The 22473-nt window shown below is 57.6% G+C and overlaps 1 protein-coding gene across 1 annotated transcript; it reads left to right on the top strand.

Annotated features, from left to right (window-relative positions):
- Positions 1 to 211: 211 nt before the first annotated feature.
- LOC104577758 (alpha-1B-glycoprotein) lies at positions 212 to 20703 on the top strand. Its single transcript, XM_088538372.1, has 14 exons — positions 212 to 233; positions 3750 to 3805; positions 4633 to 4693; positions 5019 to 5294; positions 6664 to 6996; positions 8365 to 8643; positions 9026 to 9328; positions 9538 to 9648; positions 14954 to 14989; positions 15292 to 15570; positions 15960 to 16292; positions 19444 to 19719; positions 19971 to 20297; positions 20594 to 20703. The coding sequence occupies exons 1-14, from the start codon at positions 212 to 214 to the stop codon at positions 20701 to 20703; spliced, it is 2802 nt and encodes a 933-aa protein (XP_088394498.1).
- Positions 20704 to 22473: the final 1770 nt, after the last annotated feature.

A 22473-nucleotide genomic window follows, 5' to 3' on the forward strand; every position in this document is an offset into this window, starting at 1 on the left:
TTCCTAGTTCTGATTTTTCTGTTCTCACCGGGAGGTGCAAAGGGATCCCCCCTGCGCTCTGTTGCTTTACCAGCACTTTGTTTTTTCTTAAAAAAGTCTCTTTTTTAAGTCTTTGCTTAGAGTCCTTCCGTGTTGAAATAAATCAAGAAGAAAACAGTGAGAATTCCTTGCTGGGTGGAATGTGCTGCTTTTGTTTGCAGTTAGGACAGCGATGGACCTCAAGGAACTTGGTGGTAAGAAACACCCTGAAAGCCAGGGACGTTGCTGGACACTCCAAGGGTGCCACCCTGGTGTCCTAATGCTTGGGGACATGTATGATGGGCTGTGAATGCCACCACCTCCCCGCCTTGTGGGCCACCAGCTTGGGGACCAGAGGTGTCACTCGGAGGTGGCTGGGCCAGGATGTCCTCTGTTGTTCCTCCCCCACCAACCTTGGGGGCTGTGGGTCACCCCTCTCCATTGTGTCACCCCCCCTTGGGGACAGTCGGTGGCTCTGTGGGGTGACGTCACGTCACCCTGATCCCATGGGGGACCGAAAGTGCCTCTGTGGTCACTTCTCTCCCAGCTGGTGTGGGGGACATCTGGGGACATCCATGGGTGTCCCCTCCAGTGCTGCTGTCCCCAACCAACGCCAGGACCTGCCCCATGGTCCCCAAGGTGGCATCCCGTGTCCTGCTGCTCCTTGGTGAGTGATGGGTGACTCTCCATCACCTTGGACCATCATGGAGAACAGGAAAAGTGCCCAAGAACTGGAGGAAAACCAACGTTATATGGGTTTTCCAAAAGTTCAAGGAGGAAGGGACAGAAAACTAAGGGATAGTTGGCTTCAATCCCTGGAAAACTGATGGAACAACTCATCCATGATGAGGATATGAGGAATAGTCATGGATGGAGTGAGTGGATGGGCAGGAGAGTGGAAAACGGTGGATGTCGTCTCTTTTTTTCCTTGCTTCCTTTTTTCTTTATATATATATTTGTTTTTCAAATTACCCATTACCCTGATTATTTGTGTTCCTCTCTGCAGCTTTCCCATTCAAAAGTGACTTTGCTCTTGCAATCGTCTATATTGTGGAAGTTTATTAATTATAGGTCCTAGTCCAATGAGATGTTCCAAATTTGTAGCATATTTTCTTCATCTTATCAGCTTTGGCTTTAATTCCGCTCTTATTGGTTCTGCTAATTTTACTTTTCCAAGTAGATCCCCCGTTAAAAAAGGCCACAAAGCCCAACAAAAAGTCCCCAATAGTCCCATATAAAGTAACTGAGACCCCTGGGAACACCCAGTGCAAAGAAAAGTGTAAATAACACTGAAACCATCAACAGAATGATGGAAAAAAAATCAAAAAGTGAGAAATCATCAGGCTGATGGAAAAAAATAAGAAAAAAAAGGTGAGAAAAAATAAATGGAGTAAATGAGCATTGGGCCACCGCAAACAAAGCGGATGCCGCCTCTCAGGAAGTGATCGATGGCTTCGTAAAACCAAAACTGCACAAAATGTTGTCCCTTGCACTGGGGGGAAAGGGCTTTTTTAGGGGGTTTATTTTGCTTTTTGAGGACGGTATCGCTGTTTTGGGAGGGTGTTTCCCCCCTTTGCAGTGAGGGGCTGTTGTATGTGGAGCTGCAATTGCTGTGTGCAATGCAGGAGCTGCGGTGCAGACCTGCATTGCTTGTGCATGCGTGTTCCCGTGCATGCACTGCCCCACATGCTGGCACTGTATAGGACACTGCTGTGTCCCCATGACGTGTTGTGCATGCGTGCAGGCCACCTTCACAAGGGTGCATCATGCATGCCTTGTGCATGCTCTGCATGCATGCATGCACCCCACACACATTGTGCACGCTCTCCATGCATGCACTGCACTCACGTTGTGCATGCTCTCCATGCATGCACCGCGCACACACTGTGCATGCATGCACTGCACACACATCATGCACACTCTCCATGCATGCACTGCACAAACATCGTGCACTCTCTCCATGCATGCATGCACCGCACACACATTGTGCACGCTCTCCATGCGTGCATGCACAACACACACATTGTGCATGCTCTGCATGCATGAACCCCCCACACACCGTGCACTCTCTCCATGCATGCACCACACACACATCGTGCATGCTCTGCATGCATGCATCGCACACACATTGTGCATGCTCTCCATGCATGCACCTCACACACATTATGCACACTCTCCATGCATGCATGCACTGCACACGCACTGTGCACGCTCTCCATGTATGCATGCACCGCACACACATTGTGCACGCTCTCCATGCATGCACCGCACACACATTGTGCACCCTCTGCATGCATGCACCACACACACATCGTGCATGCTCTGCATGCATGCACCACACACACACATCGTGCACTCTCTCCATGCATGCACCGCACACACTGTGCATGCTCTCCATGCATGCATGCACCCCACACACATCGTGCACGCTCTCCATGCATGCACCCCACACACACTGTGCATGCTCTCCATGCATGCATGCACCGCACACACATTGTGCATGCTCTCCATGCATGCATGCACCGCACACACATTGTGCACGCTCTCCATGCATGCATGCAGCACACACACATCATGCATGCTCTCCATGCATGCATTGCACACACATTGTGCACGCTCTCCATGCATGCACCACACACACATTGTGCACGCTCTCCATGCATGCATGCACCCCACACACATCATGCATGCTCTCCATGCATGCACCCCACACACATTGTGCACGCTCTCCATGCATGCATGCACCCCACACACATCATGCATGCTCTCCATGCATGCACCACACACACATTGTGCACGCTCTCCATGCATGCATGCACCCCACACACATCGTGCACGCTCTGCATGCATGCACCACACACACATCGTGCACGCACTGCATGCATGCACCACACACACATTGTGCACCCTCTCCATGCATGCACCCACACACATTGTGCATGCTCTGCATGCATGCACCGCACACACATCATGCACGCACTGCATGCATGCACCACACACACATTGTGCACGCTCTCCATGCATGCATGCACCCCACACACATTGTGCATGCTCTCCATGCATGCACCACACACACATCATGCACACTCTCCATGCATGCATGCACCACACACACACTGTGCATGCTCTCCATGCATGCATGCACAACACACACATTGTGCATGCTCTCCATGCATGCATGCACCGCACACACACTGTTATGTGTTAATTCGATTCCGATGGTTAATTCGGAAAAAAAAAAGAAAAAAAAAGAAAAACAAAACAAGAAGTAAATGAGCATTTGGCCACCACAAATGAACCTGCCACCACCTCACAGGAAGCGACTCAAGGCTTGCTAAAAACCAAAATAACACAAACCATCGCTCATCGCGCTGTGGGGAGAAGGGGCTATTTTAGCCAGCTTTATTTGGTGCTTTGGGGATGGAATTGTCATTTGGGGAAAGTTTTTCCCCTGTCTTTTGGGGTAAATTTGCCCTTTCTGAGAGTTTTTTTCATGCTGCCTTTTGGGGAGTGTCTCTGGGTTGTGTCTCCGTCCTTTTTGGGAATGATGCCCGCTGGCCTTGTTGTCACCTGGCTCTTCCTCCTTGTCCTTTTGGAAGACCGGTGGGACATGGGTTTTCCTCCGGAGCTCTTTGCTCATCCACATTGATGAGAATATCCACATGGAGAGAACATCCGCATTGGAGAACGTGATATTGGCATTGGTTCTCTTGGACCTGTCTTCCTTCTAGGACCCGTAGGATTAATCCAGGTTGATCCCCAAAGAGATCTGAGCTTCACGTCCAAGGTTATGATCCCGCTCACCTCTGTGCTTCCTCCTCATAGGATTCTGCCCTCCACCACCTCATCCTCACTGCAACCAAGGTTGTCCCCAACCTTCATTGCTCCAACGAGCTCTATTAGCCAGTTCCAGGTTCAGAAGCTCCTTGTTGTGTCTTTGGGACCTCCATTGAGACCCAAATCTGGAATTCTACAAGTGACCCAACCTATAGGGATCCCATAAGATGTCCCACACGTGACACTGAGCAGCATCTCCTAGTGACACTTTGCTTGGGACCAATGGCATGCGATGGTCCAACAATGTTTGTCCCCAAGGACATTCCAGAGGTGACATGCGGAGAATCCAGTGCCACCGGTGACATCTGTGCGGGGTCAAACTTGGGCATATGGCCCCATGTCATGCCAGCCCCTTGGGGACAGCTGGTGGCCCCCACCCAAGAGGGGACTTGACCTGTGGGCCACTCCGTGGTCCTCCATGCGTGTCCCCGTGGGGACAGCGGGCCACCCCTCATGTGCCTCCTCCCCGGGGTGACATCACGTCACCCTGTCCCCAAGCGGAACCGCAGCTACTTCTGTGGCCGCTTCCCCCGCCGATTTGTCACCTCCCGCCTGGTGCGAGGGGCATCTGGGCAGAGCTGTGCTGGCTCCCCGTGTCCCCTCCGGTGCCACCGTCCTGGATGGCACCATAGGACACAGCTCCTCCATGACAGTCGTCCACGTCCTGCTGGGCCTCGGTGAGTGATGGGGAGACCCCCGCATTGCAGGGGGTGACAAGGACCCCGGTCCCTTGTGTCACCCTGTGCCTGGGTGTTGGTGGCCTGTGGACATCTGCAGACACCAAGGCCCGTGTCCCCTGCAGGCTGGTGGCTGGTGGCACCGAGAGGGGCGCAGGGAGGTGAGTTGGGGACGGGGACAGGGCCATGGGGACAGGGGAGGGCAAAGTCCAGGGCCAGGCGTGGGAGGGTGACAGGGACATGAACGGAGCAGGGATGGACCAATGTGGGGCATGGACACGAGTGTGAGTGGGGACAGGGTGGTCACAACATGGGGACAGGAAGAAGGGCTACGACTAGGAGTTAGGGGACAAGGCAAGGGGTACATGGGGACACCGGTGGCACCATGGGGACAACCAGGGGACAAGGGTTGGCGGATGAGAGACTCCGAGGTGGCACCAACACTATGGGGCCGGTGGCCATCTCGCTGCTCTTTCCTTGTCCCAGTGCCCCGACCCTTCCTGTCGCTGCATCCCAGCCGGGAGGTGACCCTGGGGGACACGGTCACCCTGTGGTGTCGTGTGCCCCATCCCAATGTCCCAGTCTCCATTTACGAGGAAGATAGGGAGCCCAAATGGCAGTGGGACAGGGTGGAGGACACAGCCGAGGTCTCCGTGAATGTGGTGACACGGGACTTTGCCGGGAGATACCGGTGCCAGTACAACATGACAGCGTTATCCCGGTTTTTACGTGTCAGCAACCCCGTGGAGCTGGTGGTGCTGGGTGAGTCCCAGCCTGAGACCAGGGTGGTGCTGGGGTCCCCCATGAAGAGGGATCTGGGGGTTAGGGATGCTCAGGAGATGCCAGGAGTCAGCGGGTACCCTTAGGGAGGCCAAGGGGCTTTGGGGTGCTGGGGGTCACTCTATGGGTGCCAAGGGTGTCCCCATGCAGCCCCATTCAATGGGTTAAGGGTGCCTTGAGTGTCCCCATGGAGCCCCACTCTATGGGTACCTCAGGTGTCCCCATGAAGCCCCACTCTATGGGTGCCAAGGGTGTCCCCATGCAGCCCCATTCAATGGGTTAAGGGTGCCTTGAGTGTCCCCATGGAGCCCCACTCTATGGGTGCCTTGGGTGTCCCCATGGAGCCCCACTCTATGGGTACCTCAGGTGTCCCCATGGAGCCCCACTCTATGGGTGCCAAGGGTGCCCCCATGGAGCCCCACTCTATGGGTTAAGGGTGCCCTGGGTGTCCCCATGGAGCCCCACTCTATGGGTTAAGGGTGTCTTGGGTGTCCCCATGGAGCTCCACTCTATGGGTACCTTGGGTGTCCCCATAGAGCCCCACTCAATGGGTGCCTCCATGGAGCCCCACTCTATGGGTTAAGGGTGCCTTAGGTGTCCCCATGGAGCCCTACTCTATGGGTGCCTTGGGTGTCCCCATGGAGCCCCACTGTATGGGTTAAGGGTGCCTTGGGTGTCCCCATGGAGCCCCACTCTATGGGTTAAGGGTGTCTTGGGTGTCCCCATGAAGCCCCACTCTATGGGTACCTTGGGTGTCCCCATAGAGCCCCACTCAATGGGTGCCTCCATGGAGCCCCACTCTATGGGTTAAGGGTGCCTTAGGTGTCCCCATGGAGCTCCACTCTATGGGTGCCTTGGGTGTCCCCATGGAGCCCCACTCTATGGGTTAAGGGTGTCTTGGGTGTCCCCATGAAGCCCCACTCTATGAGTTAAGGGTGCCTTGGGTGTCCCCATGGAGCCCCACTCTATGGGTACCTTGGGTGTCCCCATGGAGCTCCACTCTATGGGTGCCTTGGGTGTCCCCATGGAGCCCCACTCTATGGGTGCCTTGGGTGTCCCCATGGAGCAGCAGGTACCTGGTGTATCCTGGTGAGCTGAGGGGGACAAAGGAATTCCGAGAAGTCTATAGATTTCCTTAGAGGAAAGGAGTCCTCATGGTGTCCCTGTGGTTCTGAGAGGGTCCCCATGGGCCTGGGAATGTCCTTGGAGGGGTCCCAGCATCTTCTCTTGAGCAGTTGCAGGGGATAAAGGGGTTCCCATGGGTGCTCTGTGGTTCTGGGAATGTTCCTGGGGTCTTTATGGGGGTGTCCCCTCAGGGTCACGTCCCACCGCCTGTTCTTCTGTTGACCAGATCCCAACTTTCCCCCACCCATGATGTCCCTGAGCCCCGGGGGACGCGTGAAGCCGGGCACCGACGTCACCGTCTCGTGCCAGTCCACGTTTGCTGCCACCTTCCTCCTGCACAAGGCTGGCATCTCAGCCCCCATCCAGCACCAGTACCTTAGCAGGGGCAACACGGCCACCTTCACCCTCTATGGGGTGACCCAGTCTGATGTAGGCACCTATGGGTGCTCCTACCATCCTCGAGGGAACCCGTTCGTCTCCTCGCACCCCCGGAGCGAGGTAACCCTGGAGCTGGAAGAAGGGGGACCCAGCATGGACCATCCCGTGTCACAACAACCAGGTAGAACTGAGGTTCCTGGAGGAACCTCCATAGCTGGAGGGACCAGGGCTATGGGTATGGGCAGGAGGACGGGGTGGTGTTTGGGCTATGGGGGGATAATATTTGGGGAGCACGGGGGCTAATGGGGGTCATTAGGGGTTGGTGACAACAGGGATGGGGTCTAGAGAGCGGGGACATGAGGACGGTCACAGAAGGAGAAGGAGGGACAGGGGCTATGGGTTGTATGTGGGTATGGGCAGGAGGACGGGGTGGTGTTTGGGCTATGGGGGGATAATATTTGGGGAGCACAGGGGGCTAATGGGGGCCATTAGGGGTTGGTGAGAACAGGGATGGGGCCTAAAGAGTGGGGACACGAGGACGGTCACAGAAGGAGAAGGAAGGATAGGGGCTATGGGTTGTATGTGGGTATGGGCAGGAGGACGGGGTGGTGTTTGGGCTATGGGGGGATAATATTTGGGGAGCACAGGGGGCTAATGGGGGTCATTAGGGGTTGGTGAGAACAGGGATGGGGTCTAGAGAGCGGGGACATGAGGACGGTCACAGGAGGAGAAGGAAGGACAGGGGCTATGGGTTGTATGTGGGTATGGGCAGGAGGACGAGGTGGTGTTTGGACCATGGGGGGATAATATTTGGGGAGCACAGGGGGCTAATGGGGGTCATTAGGGGTTGGTGAGAACAGGGATGGGGTCTAGAGAGCGGGGACATGAGGACAGTCACAGAAGGAGAAGGAGGGACAGGGGCTATGGGTTGTATGTGGGTATGGGCAGGAGGACGAGGTGGTGTTTGGACCATGGGGGGATAATATTTGGGGAGCACAGGGGGCTAATGGGGGCCATTAGGGGTTGGTGAGAAGAGGGATGGGGCCTAGAGAGTGGGGACATGAGGACGGTCACAGAAGGAGAAGGAGGGACAGGGGCTATGGGTTGTGTGTGGGTATGGGCACACGGGGTGGTGTTTGGGCTATGGGGGGATAATATTTGGGGAGCACGGGGGCTAATGGGGGCCATTAGGGGTTGGTGAGAACAGGGATGGGGTCTAGAGAGTGGGGACATGAGGACGGTCACAGAAGGAGAAGGAGGGACAGGGGCTATGGGTTGTGTGTGGGTATGGGCAGGAGGACGGGGTGGTGCTTGGACCATGGGGGGATAATATTTGGGGAGCACAGGGGGCTAATGGGGGCCATTAGGGGTTGGTGAGAACAGGGATGGGGTCTAGAGAGTGGGGACATGAGGACGGTCACAGGAGGAGAAGGGGGGACAAGGACAGACAGCTCCAGGGTAGGAGGACATGGGGATGTCATGAGCATGGGGACAGGGACATGCTGATGGGTGCAAACACGTCATTAAGGACCGCTGTCTCCTTCCCCAGCACCCCGACCCTCCCTGTCGCTGCACCCCAGTGAGGAGGTGGCACTAGGGGACAATGTCACCTTCCGGTGCCACGTGCCCCGGAAGGGTGTCCGGGTCATCGTCTACAAGGAGGGAGATGGGAATTACCGATGGCAGCAGGATGGGGTGCAGGACACGACCGAGGTCTCGGTGCAAGCGTCAACAAATGAAATTGGTGGGAGATATCGGTGCCGATACGAGATTCTGGCACCAACTTGGGCCACCGATTGGAGTGACCCCGTGGAGCTGGTGGTGCTGGGTGAGCCCCAAGTGGAACTGGGTTGTCCCCCTCATGGGAGAGGGGTGACGTTGGGGGGTTTTGGTTCCCCAAGGGGCAGTGGATGACCTGGATGGCCATGGGTTCTGGGGGGTCACAGCATGGTTAGGGGGTTTCCATGGGTGTCCCCATGTGCCTTGGGTCCCTCTGTGATCTGGGGGGGACACAGAAGTTTTCCCAGAGTTCTGGAGAGTCCCTTGTGTGAAGGGCATCCCAATGGGATTCTTCTGGGGGTGGCAGCGTTCCTGGCTTCCCATGGGTCTGGGGATGCCCTTGTGGATACCTCGAGTGTCCCGTTTTTGACCCAGAACAGCCCTACAGTGACCCCAAGTGGCCGTGTCCCCTTGTCTCTCCCGCCGAGCAGACGCCAGCTTCCCCCCGCCTACCTTGTCACTGAGCCCAAGGGGACACGTGGAGACGGGCACCAACGTCACCATCTGCTGCCGGTCCCCGCACGGGGCCACCTTCGTCCTGTACAAGGCGGGCACTTCGGACCCCATCCAGCGCATCGTCACGGGGAACACGGTCGCCTTCACCCTCCACGGGGTGACCCAAGCTGACACGGGCACCTATGGGTGCTCCTACCGTCCCCAAGAAAACCCTTTCATCTCCTCGCACCCCAGGGCCGAAGTGACGCTGGAGGTGGCACCTGTGAGGCCACCACCAGGTAGGACCAAACCCCCTTCCCATCCCAAATGTCCTCTGTCCGTGTGCCAGGAGGTCCATCCCCTTGATGAGCCCTGGCCATTGTCATCGTTTTCTGTCCCCTTCGGGGAGGAAGTGGCCAAGGACACCCAAGGGTGACATGAGGCGGGGGGCAGAGGACCCATCTATGCGGGTGGCACGGATGGGCTGAGCACCTTGTGGCAGTTGTAGGCACCAAGGAAGAGCCTGGTTGGATCTTGCCCGTGGTGGGAGGCTGCGCAGCTGCCCTCATCGTCACCCTCATCTTCCTCACCTATGCCTGGTGCCGCAGGAGGCAGCGTGGTGAGAACCTTGGAATTCTCTAGGAATCCCCATGGGATCCCCAGGTGTAAGAACATGCCTTCAAGATTCACTTGCATCCCCTAGAGCCCTCCCAGAGTCAACTGTGACCCCCTGGGTCCCTTAGAGATGACCCATGTCCCCAGTTGTCACATGTGCCTCTGGGTTCTCCTTTGGACCTTTATGTCCCTCCTAGAGCCAGCTCTGATTTCCCCAATATGACCCAAGTGTCACCTGCATCTCTGGGCTTCCTTGCAGCCCTCCGTGTCTCTCCCAGAACCATCTGTGTCCTCCAGAGTCCCTTAGAGGTCCCCTGAGGCCACAAGTTTCACCTGCATCGCCAGGATTCCCCACGTCCTTCCCAGAACCACCTCTGACCCCCAGGTCTCCTATAGAGCCCCTATGTACCCAAGCATCGCTTGCATCACTGTGTCCCCCTTCAGACCCCCATGGCCCTCCAGGAGCTCCTTCTGTCCCCCAGAGTCCCCTCTAGGGTCCCCTGACTCACAAATGTCACCTACATTCCTGGGTTCCCAATAGACACCCTGTCCTGCCCAGAACCACCTCCTTAGCGCTATAGGGACAGCTCATGTCCCCAAGCATCATCTACATCTCTGGGTTCCCCTTCAGACCCCAATGTCCCTCCCATACCCGCTCTGTACCCTATAGGTCCCCTGAGTCCCTAAGTGTCCATCACCTACATGCCAAGGATTCACCTACATGACCATGACCCTCCAAGAGCCACCTGGTTCCCCTATAGACCCCCAGCTGTAGTTGAGGGAATGGGGTTTTCTGGTCTCCCACTGTTCTCAGGGATGGGGACATCTCATTATCCTGCTGTCCCCATGCTTGTCCCCAATGTCCTGGGGAGTCCCAGCTGTCCCTGGGAAGCCCTGGAAGGAGGGTTCTCCCCACTGACCTTAAGGCGTTCCTCAAACACTGGTGGGTCCCTGCTGTCCCCAGGGGGTCCCTAATATCCGGGGAGCTGTCTCTGAGGTGTCCCCATTGTGGTGTCCCCATTGTCCCTAGGAGGAGGGTGTCTCCACTGTCCCATTCCCTCGCACCCCAACATGCACGTTGGTTGCACAGGAAAAGGTTCCACCACGGCACCTAGGAGGTAGGAAAGGGGCCCCCCAGCACCAAAGACATCTGGGTTCCCATTGCGGGTTGGGGGTCTGGCCTCTTCGGGGTGGATTTAGAGCGTGGGGGGCTCCTAGGGTCCCCAAATTGGGGTGCGGGAAGGGCGGATGGGGACAGGTTGCAGGGGAAGGGAGCCCTGGACACCCAGGTTCTCTCAGCTCTTGTCTCCCCAGGGTTTCTTCTGAGCTGCTCTCCCAGGACAGGGTGGGTGAGTATCAACCACAGGGTCCCCATGACCCCACCTACAATATCCCCCCATGGTCCCAATCAGGGTCCAACCCCCCCCAACATTGGGCATCCCCAACCTAAGAAGGTCCTGAGACCTGCTATGACCATGAACAGCCTCTGAATCCCCACAACCCTCGGAAGCCCCCCGAGAAATCCTTGAGACCTCCAGAGAGCTCCTCAAGATGCCCTGAAACATCTCCATTCCTGCCATGACTCTGGCAATACCCAATCCCTCTCTGCCATAGGTTCCTCTCCGCCTGACCTCAGGTCACTGCAGCCCATGGTGAGTATCTGGTCTGGGGCTTCTTGAGGGCTCCTCAAAGCCCAACCTGCACCTGGGGACTCCCAAGCCTCTATCTACACCCTTCCAAGCCCCATAGAGACCTCAGTGACCATCCCATGGCACCCTAATACCTTCCCATGAGGAACACCCAATCCATAAAGCCTCCTAGAACTCATAGGGACTCTCAAAGCCATCACAGCTCCACTCCACCTCATGGGGACCTCATACCCAATCTGTGTCCACACCATCTCCAGACCCATTGGGTCTCCCAAGCCTCTATCTACCCCCTTCCAAGCCCCATAGGGACCTCAATGACCATCCCATGGCACCCTGATACCTTCCCATGAGGAACACCCAATCCATAAAGCCTCCTAGAACTCATAGGGACTCTCAAAGCCATCACAGCTCCACTCCACCTCGTGGGGACCTCATACCCAATCTGTGTCCACACCATCCCCAGATTCACTGGGTCTCCCAAGCCTCTATCTACCCCCTTCCAAGCCCCATAGGGACCTCAATGGCCATCCCATGGCACCCTGATACCTTCCCATGAGGAACACCCAATCCATAAAGCCTCCTAGAACTCATAGGGACTCTCAAAGCCATCTCAGCTCCACTCCACCTCATGGGGACCCAAGCCATGGGGAACACAATACCCATCCCATGGCAATCCTCGGACTGAGGCCCTAGGGAACCCCCAAACCCACCCAAGGGGCCCCATCTCCTCCATACTTGCCCTCTGGACCTGCGGAGCGATGGGGCAGATGCTGATGTGTGTCCCCACATGTGCCCAGGAGGACACCGATGGCCTGATGTACACAGAGCTGCAGCCAACAGCACCCAGAGCCCCAAGGGTCCACCCTGCTCCCACCTCCTGCGTCCTCTACGCCGAGGTGGTCCACCAAGGGCCACGCTGACCCCCATGGAACGCCCTGTCCCAGCTGCCCCCCAGATTAATAAAGTTCTAGCCCCACATGGGGAGCCACCACTTGTTCTTGGAGATAGAAGACACCCCAGGGAGTGCAAAGCCCCTCAAGACCTTGCACAGCTCCTTGACCCAACCCCAGTGTCACTAAATGACACCCAGGACCTTCAAAAACTCACCAGACCCTTGATCCAACCCCAGCATCACTAAATGACACCCAGGACCCTCAAAAAACTCACCAGCCCCCAGGACATGGGGTTTTGGGGATAGGAGAGACCCCAGGGAGTGCAAAGCCCCTCAAGATCTTGCACACTAATTTGATTCAACCCCAACTTCACTAAATGACACCCAGGACCCCCCAAATCTCACCAGCCCCCTTAACACCCAGGACATGGGATTTTGGGCCATAGGAGAGACCCCAAGGAGTGCAAAGCCCCTCAAGACCTTGCACAGCTCCTTGATCCAACCCCAGAGTCACTAAAGGACGCCCAGGACCCTCAAAAACTCACCAGCCCCCCCAGGACATGGGGTTTTGGGCTATAGGAGAGACCCCAGGGGGTGCAAAGCCCCTCAAGACCTTGCACAGCAATTTGATTCAACCCCAACTTCACTAAATGATGCCCAGGACCCTCAAAAACTCACCAGCCCCCAGGACATGGGGTTTTGGGGTATAGGAGAGACCCCAGGGAGGGCAAAGCCCCTCAAGACCTTGCACAGCTCCTTGATCCAACCCTAGAGTCACTAAATGACACCCAGGACCCTCAAAAACTCACCAGACCCTTGATCCAACCCCAGCATCACTAAATTATGCCCAGGACCCTCAAAAACTCATCAGTCCCCAGGACATGGGGTTTTGGGGTATAGGAAAGACCCCAGGGAGGGCAAAGCCCCTCAAGACCTTGCACAGCTCCTTGACCCAACCCCAGCATCACTAAAAGACACCCAGGACCCTCAAAAACTCACCAGCCCCCTTAACACCCACGTGTGCACCTGTATGTGTGCCCCACGTATGACATTGTATGTGCGCCTTGTGGCCCCCTGCGTGTGCGTTTTCCACACATGCACACCAACACGCGTGTGCATTAGATGTGCTTTCTGCACACTCACCGTAACACGAATGCACCGCACGCTCATAGTGAACCATGTGCGCGTGCACCGCTGTACGTGCACGTGCATCACTCTATGTGTGCATGCATCACTCTATATGCGTGTGCACTGCTGTACGTGTGCATGCATCGCTGTACATGTGCGTGCACCACTGTACGTGTGCGTGCACCGCTGTATGTGTGCATGCACTGTGAACCACTGTACGTGCGTGTGCATCACTCTATGTGTGCATGCATCACTCTATATGTGCGTGCACCGCTGTACGTGTGTGTGCACCGCGCTATGTGTGCATTCCCTGTGCATCACTATACGTGCGTGTGCACTGCTATATGTGGGCGTGCACCGCTGTACGTACATATGCATCGCTGTACATGTGCATGCATCATTGTACATGCGCGTGCATCGGTGTACGTGCGCGTGCATCGCTGCACTGTGTGTGCACCGCTGTACGTGTGCGTGCATTGCTGTACATATGTGTGCACCACTGTACGTGTGCGTGCACCGCTGTATGTGTGCATGCACTGTGCATCACTGTACATGCGTGTGCACCACTGTACGTGCACGTGCATCGCTGTACATGCGCGTGCATCATTGTACGTGCACGTGCACCATTGTGCACCGCTGTATGTTTCCATGCACAGCTGTACGCGCGCATGCACCACGCTATGTGCACGTGCACTGCTGTACACGCGTGTGCACCTTGCACACCACTGCATGTCCCCACATGTGCATTTGCGTGTGCATGCTCACGCCGCGACACAGATCATGCGTGTGCAACATGCGGCCACCCCATTGCATGTGCACATGCACCCACGTGTCCCGTGTGAACACGCGTGTACCCTGCACACCCCTGTCCTCTCCCTGTACCCGCAACTCCCCCGTACAAATTGAGGCACAAATAACCCAGAACCATCATCAGGCTAATGATTAATTAGGAAATAAAAAGGGTTTTGTTTTTTTTTTAAGAAAAGGAGCCTGAGGCCTGGCCTTAATAAAGACCCAAGCGAAGGTGCCCTTCAGTAACTGCCTTTTCCGTGTCCTTTGTCACCAACCCTAGCCAGAAGCAGGGACACATTTTTTCCCTCCTCTTCCTCTTGCTGCAGATGGATTTGAAGCCCTTCTGGTTGTCCTTGTCATCCCTTGTGACCTTTAATTCCAAATGTGCTTTAAGCAACCCCGCATACACACCTTGGGGACAGGCTGTGATTCTCCATATGTGACCACTCCATTGGGCCACCATCATGTGCCACCCCCTGGGGGACATCGGGTGCCTCCCTGGTGTGCCATGAGGTCACCGTTACCAAAAGGGGAACCGTAACCACATCCGTGCCACTTCCCCTGCTGCTCTGTCACCTTCTGCCTGGTGTTGGGGACACTTGGACACGGTGGTGCCCTGGCTCTCCATAACCCCGGACCCACAGCAAGACCCTCCATGGTGGCAGCCTCCGTTCTGATGGTCCTCGGTGAGTGACAAGGGGAATGACGGGGACCCCCCCCAGCACTGGGGAGTGACAAGGACACCCCGCTCTGCGGGGGACACTCTGTCCAAGGGTGTTGGTGGCCTTCGTGGGGACAACGCGCCCCAGTCTTGGGGCAGCCCCCGATGAGCCCGTTTTCCCCTCCAGGCTGGTGGCTGGTGACGCCAAGTGGGTTGCAGGAAAGTGAGTTGGGGATGGGGACAGCAGGGGGGTGACAGGGGCCATGGGTGACAAGGGGCCAGGGGACAGGTTTGGGGGACCAGGGATATGAGCAGAGGGACACGGGGCCAAGCCGAGCTAATGGGGTGCAGGGACACGAGTGGGGACAGGGGCTTCAGGGTGGCCAGAGGAGGGGGACAGGGACAGGAAGGGGGTGGGGACAAGACGGGGGGACATGTGGGTACATCCATAGGGTTAGGGGGCAAGGGGCTGTCACCAAGGCCATGGGGCCGGTGGCACAACTCACCCCCGTCCCCCTACCCCAGTGCCCAGACCCTTTTTGTCACTGCACCCCAGCCAAGAGGTGGCCCTTGGGGACACGGTCACCCTGCGGTGCCGCGTGCCCCGAGCGGGGGTCTGGGTTGTGATCTTCAAGGAGGGAGACGGGAAGTACCAATGGCAGCAGGAGGAGGAGGAGGGCACGGCCGAGGTCCCCTTGCGAGTGACAACGCAGGGATTTGCCGGGAGATACCGGTGCGGATACGAGATCCTGAAGTTGTCCCAGTACTCGGCGTTGAGCAACCACGTGGACCTGGTGGTGCTGGGTGAGGGTCTCCCGAGCCCCATTTGGGGGTCCCCTCCATGGGACAGGGTCGTTTCCCAGGGGTTTGGGGTGCCCAGGGGAAGCGGGGGGTCAGAGGACACCCCTGGGGTGGACACAGGGTGGTGGGTGCCGGGGGTCACCACGTGGTTTAGTGGGTGCTGGGGGTCACCACGTGGTTTAGTGGGTGTCCCCATGGAGCAGTGGGGTCCCCCTGTGAGGGGACAAAGGGTTTCCCGAAATTCTGAGGATTCCCCTCCAGGAAGGGATCTCAATGGGAATGGTGTCCCCATGGATCTGGAGATGTCCAAGTGTTGACATGGGCCTCCCAATGGGACAGGAGATGTTCCCAGGTTGTCCCCATGTCCCACCGTTTGTCCTTTTGCCGAACAGATCCCACCTACCCGCCTCCCACGATGTCCCTGACCCCCAGCACATGCGTGGGGACAGGGACCAATGTCACCATCCGGTGCCAGTCCACGCACGGGGCCACCTTCCTCCTGCACAAGGCGAACGGCTCGGTCCCCATCCAGCACCAGCGTCTTGGCGGGGGTGACACGGCCACCTTCACCATCCCCAGGGTGACCCAGGCTGACGCTGGCACCTATGGGTGCTCCTACCGTCCCCGAAGGCGCCCCTTCATCTCCTCGTGTCCCAGGGCGGAGGTGACACTGGAGGTGGCACCTGGGGGGTTCGGGACACCCTCCCCACCACCATCATCCCCAGGTAGCCCCACTAGGGACCAGCAGGGATTTTTCCTGGGGGAATTTGATGGGCTGGGAGACGCATGAGACCCCACGGACCCCCGATGGGGCTGAAAACAGGGGGCAATGGGGGCATTTGGTGCTCATTGGGTAGGGGGGTAGCGGAATGTGGGTGAGTATCCAGGGAATATGGGGAGCATGGGGTAATTTGGGGAGATGGGGGAATTTGGGGACATGGGGATGCATCGGGGGGCAGCAGGAAGCACCGGTGGGGCAGGGGGCACCGTGGACCTATGGACCCTCCTCTCTGCCCCCCAGATTTCACCCTGGGCAACGCGGTGCGCCTGGCGCTGGGCGCAGCGGTGCTGCTGCTGCTGCTGCTGGTAGGAGCTGAGGCCCTGCAAGCTCATCGCCGTGGGGGGACCTAGACCCCCTATGATCCTCTAGGAGGGCTTTCCTCAACCAAGAACCACTTGCTGGACCCATAACCTGCTTTGCTGGCCCCACAACCCGCTTTGCTGGCCCCATAACCCACCTTGCTGCCCCACAACCTGCTTTGGTGGCCCCACAACCTGCCTTGGTGGCCCCACAACCTGCTTTGTTGCCCCACAACCTGCTTTGCTGTCCCCCACAACCTGCACCAAAACGTCCCCTTGGTCATCTGCGCCCATCCCCACCCCACACACCTTCTTCCCACACCAGGACCACCAAACAGAGCCCCCCAGGACCAGCCCAACCTGGGATAGGTCTGGGGTCTTATTGTCCTTCTCCTCAACCCTTGTCCATCCCATGGAGCACTTGGGGTGACACCCCACGTGTGACACCTCTCTGGGAACCGCGTGTGAGGCGTCCTCATGTCCTATGCTTGGGTGACAACGTCTTTTGGACCATGCATGAGCTCCCCATGTATTGGGACCTTGCAGACCATGCGAGATGCTCCACGGGTGACAGTCCTTTCAGGCTGACGTGTGACATCCCACGAGTGACTTTGTGTTGAACACGGTGTGTGACAACAACACCTCATGCCATGCTCGGTCACCCCCACAATCAAGATGATTTTCCTTAAATTCAAGTGAAAATTTCTGTGTTGAGATTCGTGTCCGTTACTGCTTCTCCCATCACTGCCAACTGCTGAGAAGGGTCTGACCCTGTTCAGTTGACATCTCCATTGAGGTCCCTCATCATCTTTGGAGCCCCACACTGGACTCTGCAGCAGCTCCATGTCCCTCTGGTCCTGGGGGTCCAGAACTGGGTGGAGGACTCCAGATGTGGCCTCATCAGGGCTCATTGGAGGATCTTTGGGCAACTTGGATCTTGGACCTTTGGGCAACGCTCTTTCTAATGCAGCCCAAGATGCCATTGGCCTTCTTGGCCACCAGGCTCCACTGTTGGCTCATGGTAAGTCTATGGTCCACCAGGACCGGAGTGTGTGCTCATCCCTGGAGGACTTCGCTAGCTCCAGGCTTCCAGTTGGACCCTCTGTGGCCAATCACAACCCTTAGAGCTCGGCCATACGTCCAGGTCTCCATCCTCCTCACCGTCCTCTTCTCCAATGCCCAAGTCCTCATCGTGCCAATGAAGACGTTATGGGACACAGTGTCCAAAGCCTTGGTGACCTCAAGGGAGACAACACATCAATCCTGTTGGGAGACTGTGTGTCCTATATGTGCTCCCATAGGGGACATCTCCCACATGTGACCCCTCTTGGGGACAGTGGGACATGTCTGACATGGGACCCCTCACAGCAGCAGCTCCCAATGAGCCCTATATTGAGGTCGCAATGACTCCATCCCATGGGTGACACCCCACATGTCACTCCTCCACGAGACCCATGTGTGATGCATCCTCATGGGCCACGTGCCGGGGACACTCCCTTGGGGACCATATGTGACACTCCATGGATGTCACTTCCTTACAGACCACATGAGGTGCCCCACATGTGACAGCCCTGGCACATCCCATGTGTGACGTTGTATTGGGACCGTGTGTGACACCCCATCAGGGCTGGTGGTTTATGGCCTTTCGGGTGATGCCGTCTGAGTGTTACTCTCTTGGGGACCGTGTGGCATGCCACATGTCCCTTGGGAACTGTGTGAGGTGCCTCATGTGTGACACTTTTTGGTGTCTGCTGGTGACAATCTGCTGCGACCGATGGTTTGCAATGTCCAACCATTGTGTGTGCCCATGGGGGACCGTTTGTTCCACCCCACGAGTGACACCAATGTGGACCAAGTGCCACATCCCAGAGGTGACAGGCTGTGAGCATCACCCCTGGAGGTGACACGTGACATGACACGAGACTGCAGTGACAGCGTGTGACCCGCACCCAAGGGACAATGCCTTGGGGACAGTCCTTGATTCTCCATGTGTGACCTGCAGGGACCCATGGGCCATCCTCTCTATGTGTCCCTCTCGGGGACAATCGGTGTCTTCCTGGCGTGACGTCACCTCATCCTGACCCCATGGGGAACCGAAACCGACTCTGCGGCCACTTCCTTTCTGTCACCTCCTGTCTGGTGTGGGGGACGCCAGGGCCACCGTGGCGCTCCCCGCGCCATGGCCAGCGCTGCTGTCCCCAACCCCATGGCAGGACCCGGCTCCACGGCCCCCATGGTGACAGCCCACGTTCTGCTGCTCCTGGGTGAGTGACGGGGGATGATGGCAACGTCCTGCAATGGGGAGGGGACAGTGACAGTCACCCCCTGTCCCAGGCTTGGGGATGGAGCCCCCTTGTCCCTTGTGCTCACGGCAGGGACACCCCAGGGTGGCCCGTGGTGGGATGAGACCCCCCATCCCATCAGCAGCCCCCAATGAGACCCATGTCCCCTGCAGGTTGGTGGCTGGCGGTGACAAGCGAAGTGCGGGGAGGTGAGTTGGGGACGGTGACAACGCCATGGGGGGTAACGGGGTCACATGGAGGTGCCGGTTGTGGGGACAATGTGGGTCCAGGACCAGGTTTGGGTGAGGAACCAGGGATGGACACGGAGTGGGGACAGGGGCTGCAGAGAGGACAGGGAAGGGGACAGGAATGAGGGCTGCGGATAGGACGGTGGGGACAAGGCAGGGGGACACGGGTGACAGCGCGGGCACAGCCAGGGAAAGGGGTTTCTCGGTCCCAGGTGTCACCAGGACCTCGGGGCCGGTGCCCGGCTCACTGCTGTCTCCCTGCCCAGCGTCCCCACCGTCCCTGTCACTGCACCCCAGCGAGGAGGTGGCCCTGGGGGACACGGTCACGCTGCGGTGCCACGTGCCCCGCTTGGATGTCCGGGTCTTATTGTACAAGGAGGGACATGGGGCACCCCCATGGCACACGGATGGGGTGAAGGACACAGCCGAGTTCTCCGTGAATGTGACACGGAATTCCGCTGGGAGATACACGTGCCGATACGAGATCCCGGCATCATTCTGGTTCTCGGAATTGAGCGACCCCGTGGATCTGGTGGTGCTGGGTGAGGGCCTGGCTGATCCTTGCGAAGGATGGGGGTGTGTGGTGGTTCTTCACTGGGATACAGACAGAGTTGGGGTGTTCCTGGGTGGTAAGGAGGTCCCCATGGACCATCTGGGAGATCCCCTACAGGAAGGGAGTCCCCTTGTGCTCTCTGTGGTGTCCCCATGGGTCTGGGCAGGGTGTTGGGGTCTACATGGGACAGGGGGTGTCCCCACAGGGCCGTGTCCCACTGTCTGTCCTTCTGCTGATCAGATCCCACCTACCGCCCACCTACCATGTCCCTGAGTCCCGAGGGACGCGTGGAGCCGGGCACCGACGTCACCATCTCGTGTCGGTCCTCATATGGGGTCACCTTCCTCCTGCACAAGGATGGGAGGGCCATTCAGCTCCAGCGACTGAACAGGGGGGACACGGCCACCTTCATCCTCCTGAGGGTGACCGAGGACAACGCTGGCACCTATGGGTGCTCCTACCATCCCCGAGAGAACCCCTTCATCTCCTCGCACCCCAGGGCGGAGGTGACACTGGAGGTGGCACCTGGGGGGTTCGGGACACCCTCCCCACCACCATCATCCCCAGGTAGCCCCACTAGGGACCAGCAGGGATTTTTCCTGGGGGAATTTGATGGGCTGGGAGACGCATGAGACCCCACGGACCCCTGAGGTGGCTGAAAACGGGGGGCAATGGGGGCATTTGGTGCTCATTGGGTAGGGGGGTAGCGGGATGCGGGTGAGTATCCAGGGAATATGGGGAGCATGGGGGAATTTGGGGAGATGGGGGAATTTGGGGACATGGGGACGCATCGGGGGGCAGCAGGAAGCACCGGTGGGGCAGGGGGCACTGTGGACCTATGGACCCTCCTCTCTGCCCCCCAGATTTCACCCTGGGCAACGCGGTGCGCCTGGCGCTGGGCGCAGCGGTGCTGCTGCTGCTGCTGCTGGTAGGAGCTGAGGCCCTGCAAGCTCATCGCCGTGGGGGGACCTAGACCCCCCTATGATCCTCTAGGAGGGCTTTCCTCAACCCAGAACCACTTGCTGGACCCATAACCTGCTTTGCTGGCCCCACAACCTGCTTTGCTGGCCCCAAAACCCACCTAGATGGCCCCACAACCTGCTTTGGTGGCCCCACAACCTGCCTTGGTGGCCCCACAACCTGCTTTGGTGGCCCCACAACCTGCTTTGCTGGCCCCACAATCTGCCTTGGTGGCCCCAAAACCTGCACCAAAACGTCCCCTTGGTCATCTGCATCCATCCCCACCCCACACACCTTCTTCCCGCACCAGGACCACCAAACAGAGCCCCCCAGGACCAGGCCAACCTGGGATAGGTCTGGGGTCTTATTGTCCTTCTCCTCAACCCTTGTCCATCCCATGGGGCACTTGGGGTGACACCCCACGTGTGACACCTCTCTGGGAACCGCGTGTGAGGCATCCTCATGTCCTATGCTCGGGTGACAACGTCTTTTGGACCATGCATGAGCTCCCCATGTATTGGGACCTTGCAGACCATGCGAGATGCCCCACGGGTGACAGTCCTTTCAGGCTGATGTGTGACATCCCACGAGTGACTTTGTGTTGAGCACTGTGTGTGACGACATCACTGGATGCCATGCTCGGTCACCCCCACAATCAAGATGATTTTCCTTAAATTCAAGTGAAAATTTCTGTGTTGAGATTCGTGTCCGTTACCGCTTCTCCCATCACTGCCAACTGCTGAGAAGGGTCTGACCCTGTTCAGTTGACATCTCCATTGAGGTCCCCTCATCATCTATGGAGCCCCACACTGGACTCTGCAGCAGCTCCATGACCCTCTGGTCCTGGGGGTCCAGAACTGGGTGGAGGACTCCAGATGCGGCCTCATCAGGGCTCATTGGAGGATCTTTGGGCAACTTGGATCTTGGACCTTTGGGCAACGCTCTTTCTAATGCAGCCCAAGATGCCATTGGCCTTCTTGGCCACCAGGCTCCACTGTTGGCTCATGGTAAGTCTATGGTCCACCAGGACCGGAGTGTGTGCTCATCCCTGGAGGACCTCGCTAGCTCCAGGCTTCCAGTTGGACCCTCTGTGGCCAATCACAACCCTTAGAGCTCGGCCATACGCCCAGTTCTCCATCCTCCTCACCGTCCTCTTCTCCAATGCCCAAGTCCTCATCGTGCCAATGAAGATGTTATGGGACACAGTGTCCAAAGCCTTGGTGACCTCAAGGGAGACAACCCATCAATCCTGTTGGGAGACTGTGTGTCCTATATGTGCTCCCATAGGGGACAACTCCCACATGTGACCCCTCTTGGGGACAGTGGGACATGTCTCACATGGGACCCCTCACAGCAGCAGCTCCCAATGAGCCCTATGTTGAGGTCCCAATGACTCCATCCCATGGGTGACACCCCACATGTCACTCCTCAATGAGACCCATGTGTGATGCATCCTCATGGGCCATGTGCCGGGGACACTCCCTTGGGGACCATATGTGACACCCCATGGATGTCACTTCCTTGCAGACCATGTGAGAGGCCCCACATGTGACAGCCCTGGCACATCCCATGTGTGACGTTGTATTGGGACCGTGTGTAACACCTCATCAGGGCTGGTGGTTTATGGCCTTTCGGGTGATGCCGTCTGAGTGTTACTCTCTTGGGGACCGTGTGGCATGCCACATGTCCCTTGGGAACTGTGTGAGGTGCCTCATGTGTGACACTTTTTGGTGTCTGCTGGTGACAATCTGCTGCAACCGATGGTTTGCAATGTCCAACCATT

The sequence above is a fragment of the Tinamus guttatus genome, unplaced genomic scaffold, assembly GCF_059628265.1.
Source record: "Tinamus guttatus ecotype Peru unplaced genomic scaffold, ASM5962826v1 Tinamus_guttatus_pri_ptg001057l, whole genome shotgun sequence".
In the NCBI taxonomy this organism is placed as follows: Eukaryota; Metazoa; Chordata; class Aves; order Tinamiformes; family Tinamidae; genus Tinamus; species Tinamus guttatus.

What these genes read in the sequence shown, in the direction of transcription:
- LOC104577758 (XM_088538372.1), top strand. Translation starts at nt 212, where the DNA reads ATGGACCTCAAGGAACTTGGTG. An exon ending in CGTGGAGCTGGTGGTGCTGG is followed by an intron (nt 5,295 to 6,663) that starts GTGAGTCCCAGC and finishes TCTGTTGACCAG; the next exon opens with ATCCCAACTTTCCCCCACCC. An exon ending in CGTGGATCTGGTGGTGCTGG is followed by an intron (nt 19,720 to 19,970) that starts GTGAGGGCCTGG and finishes TCTGCTGATCAG; the next exon opens with ATCCCACCTACCGCCCACCT.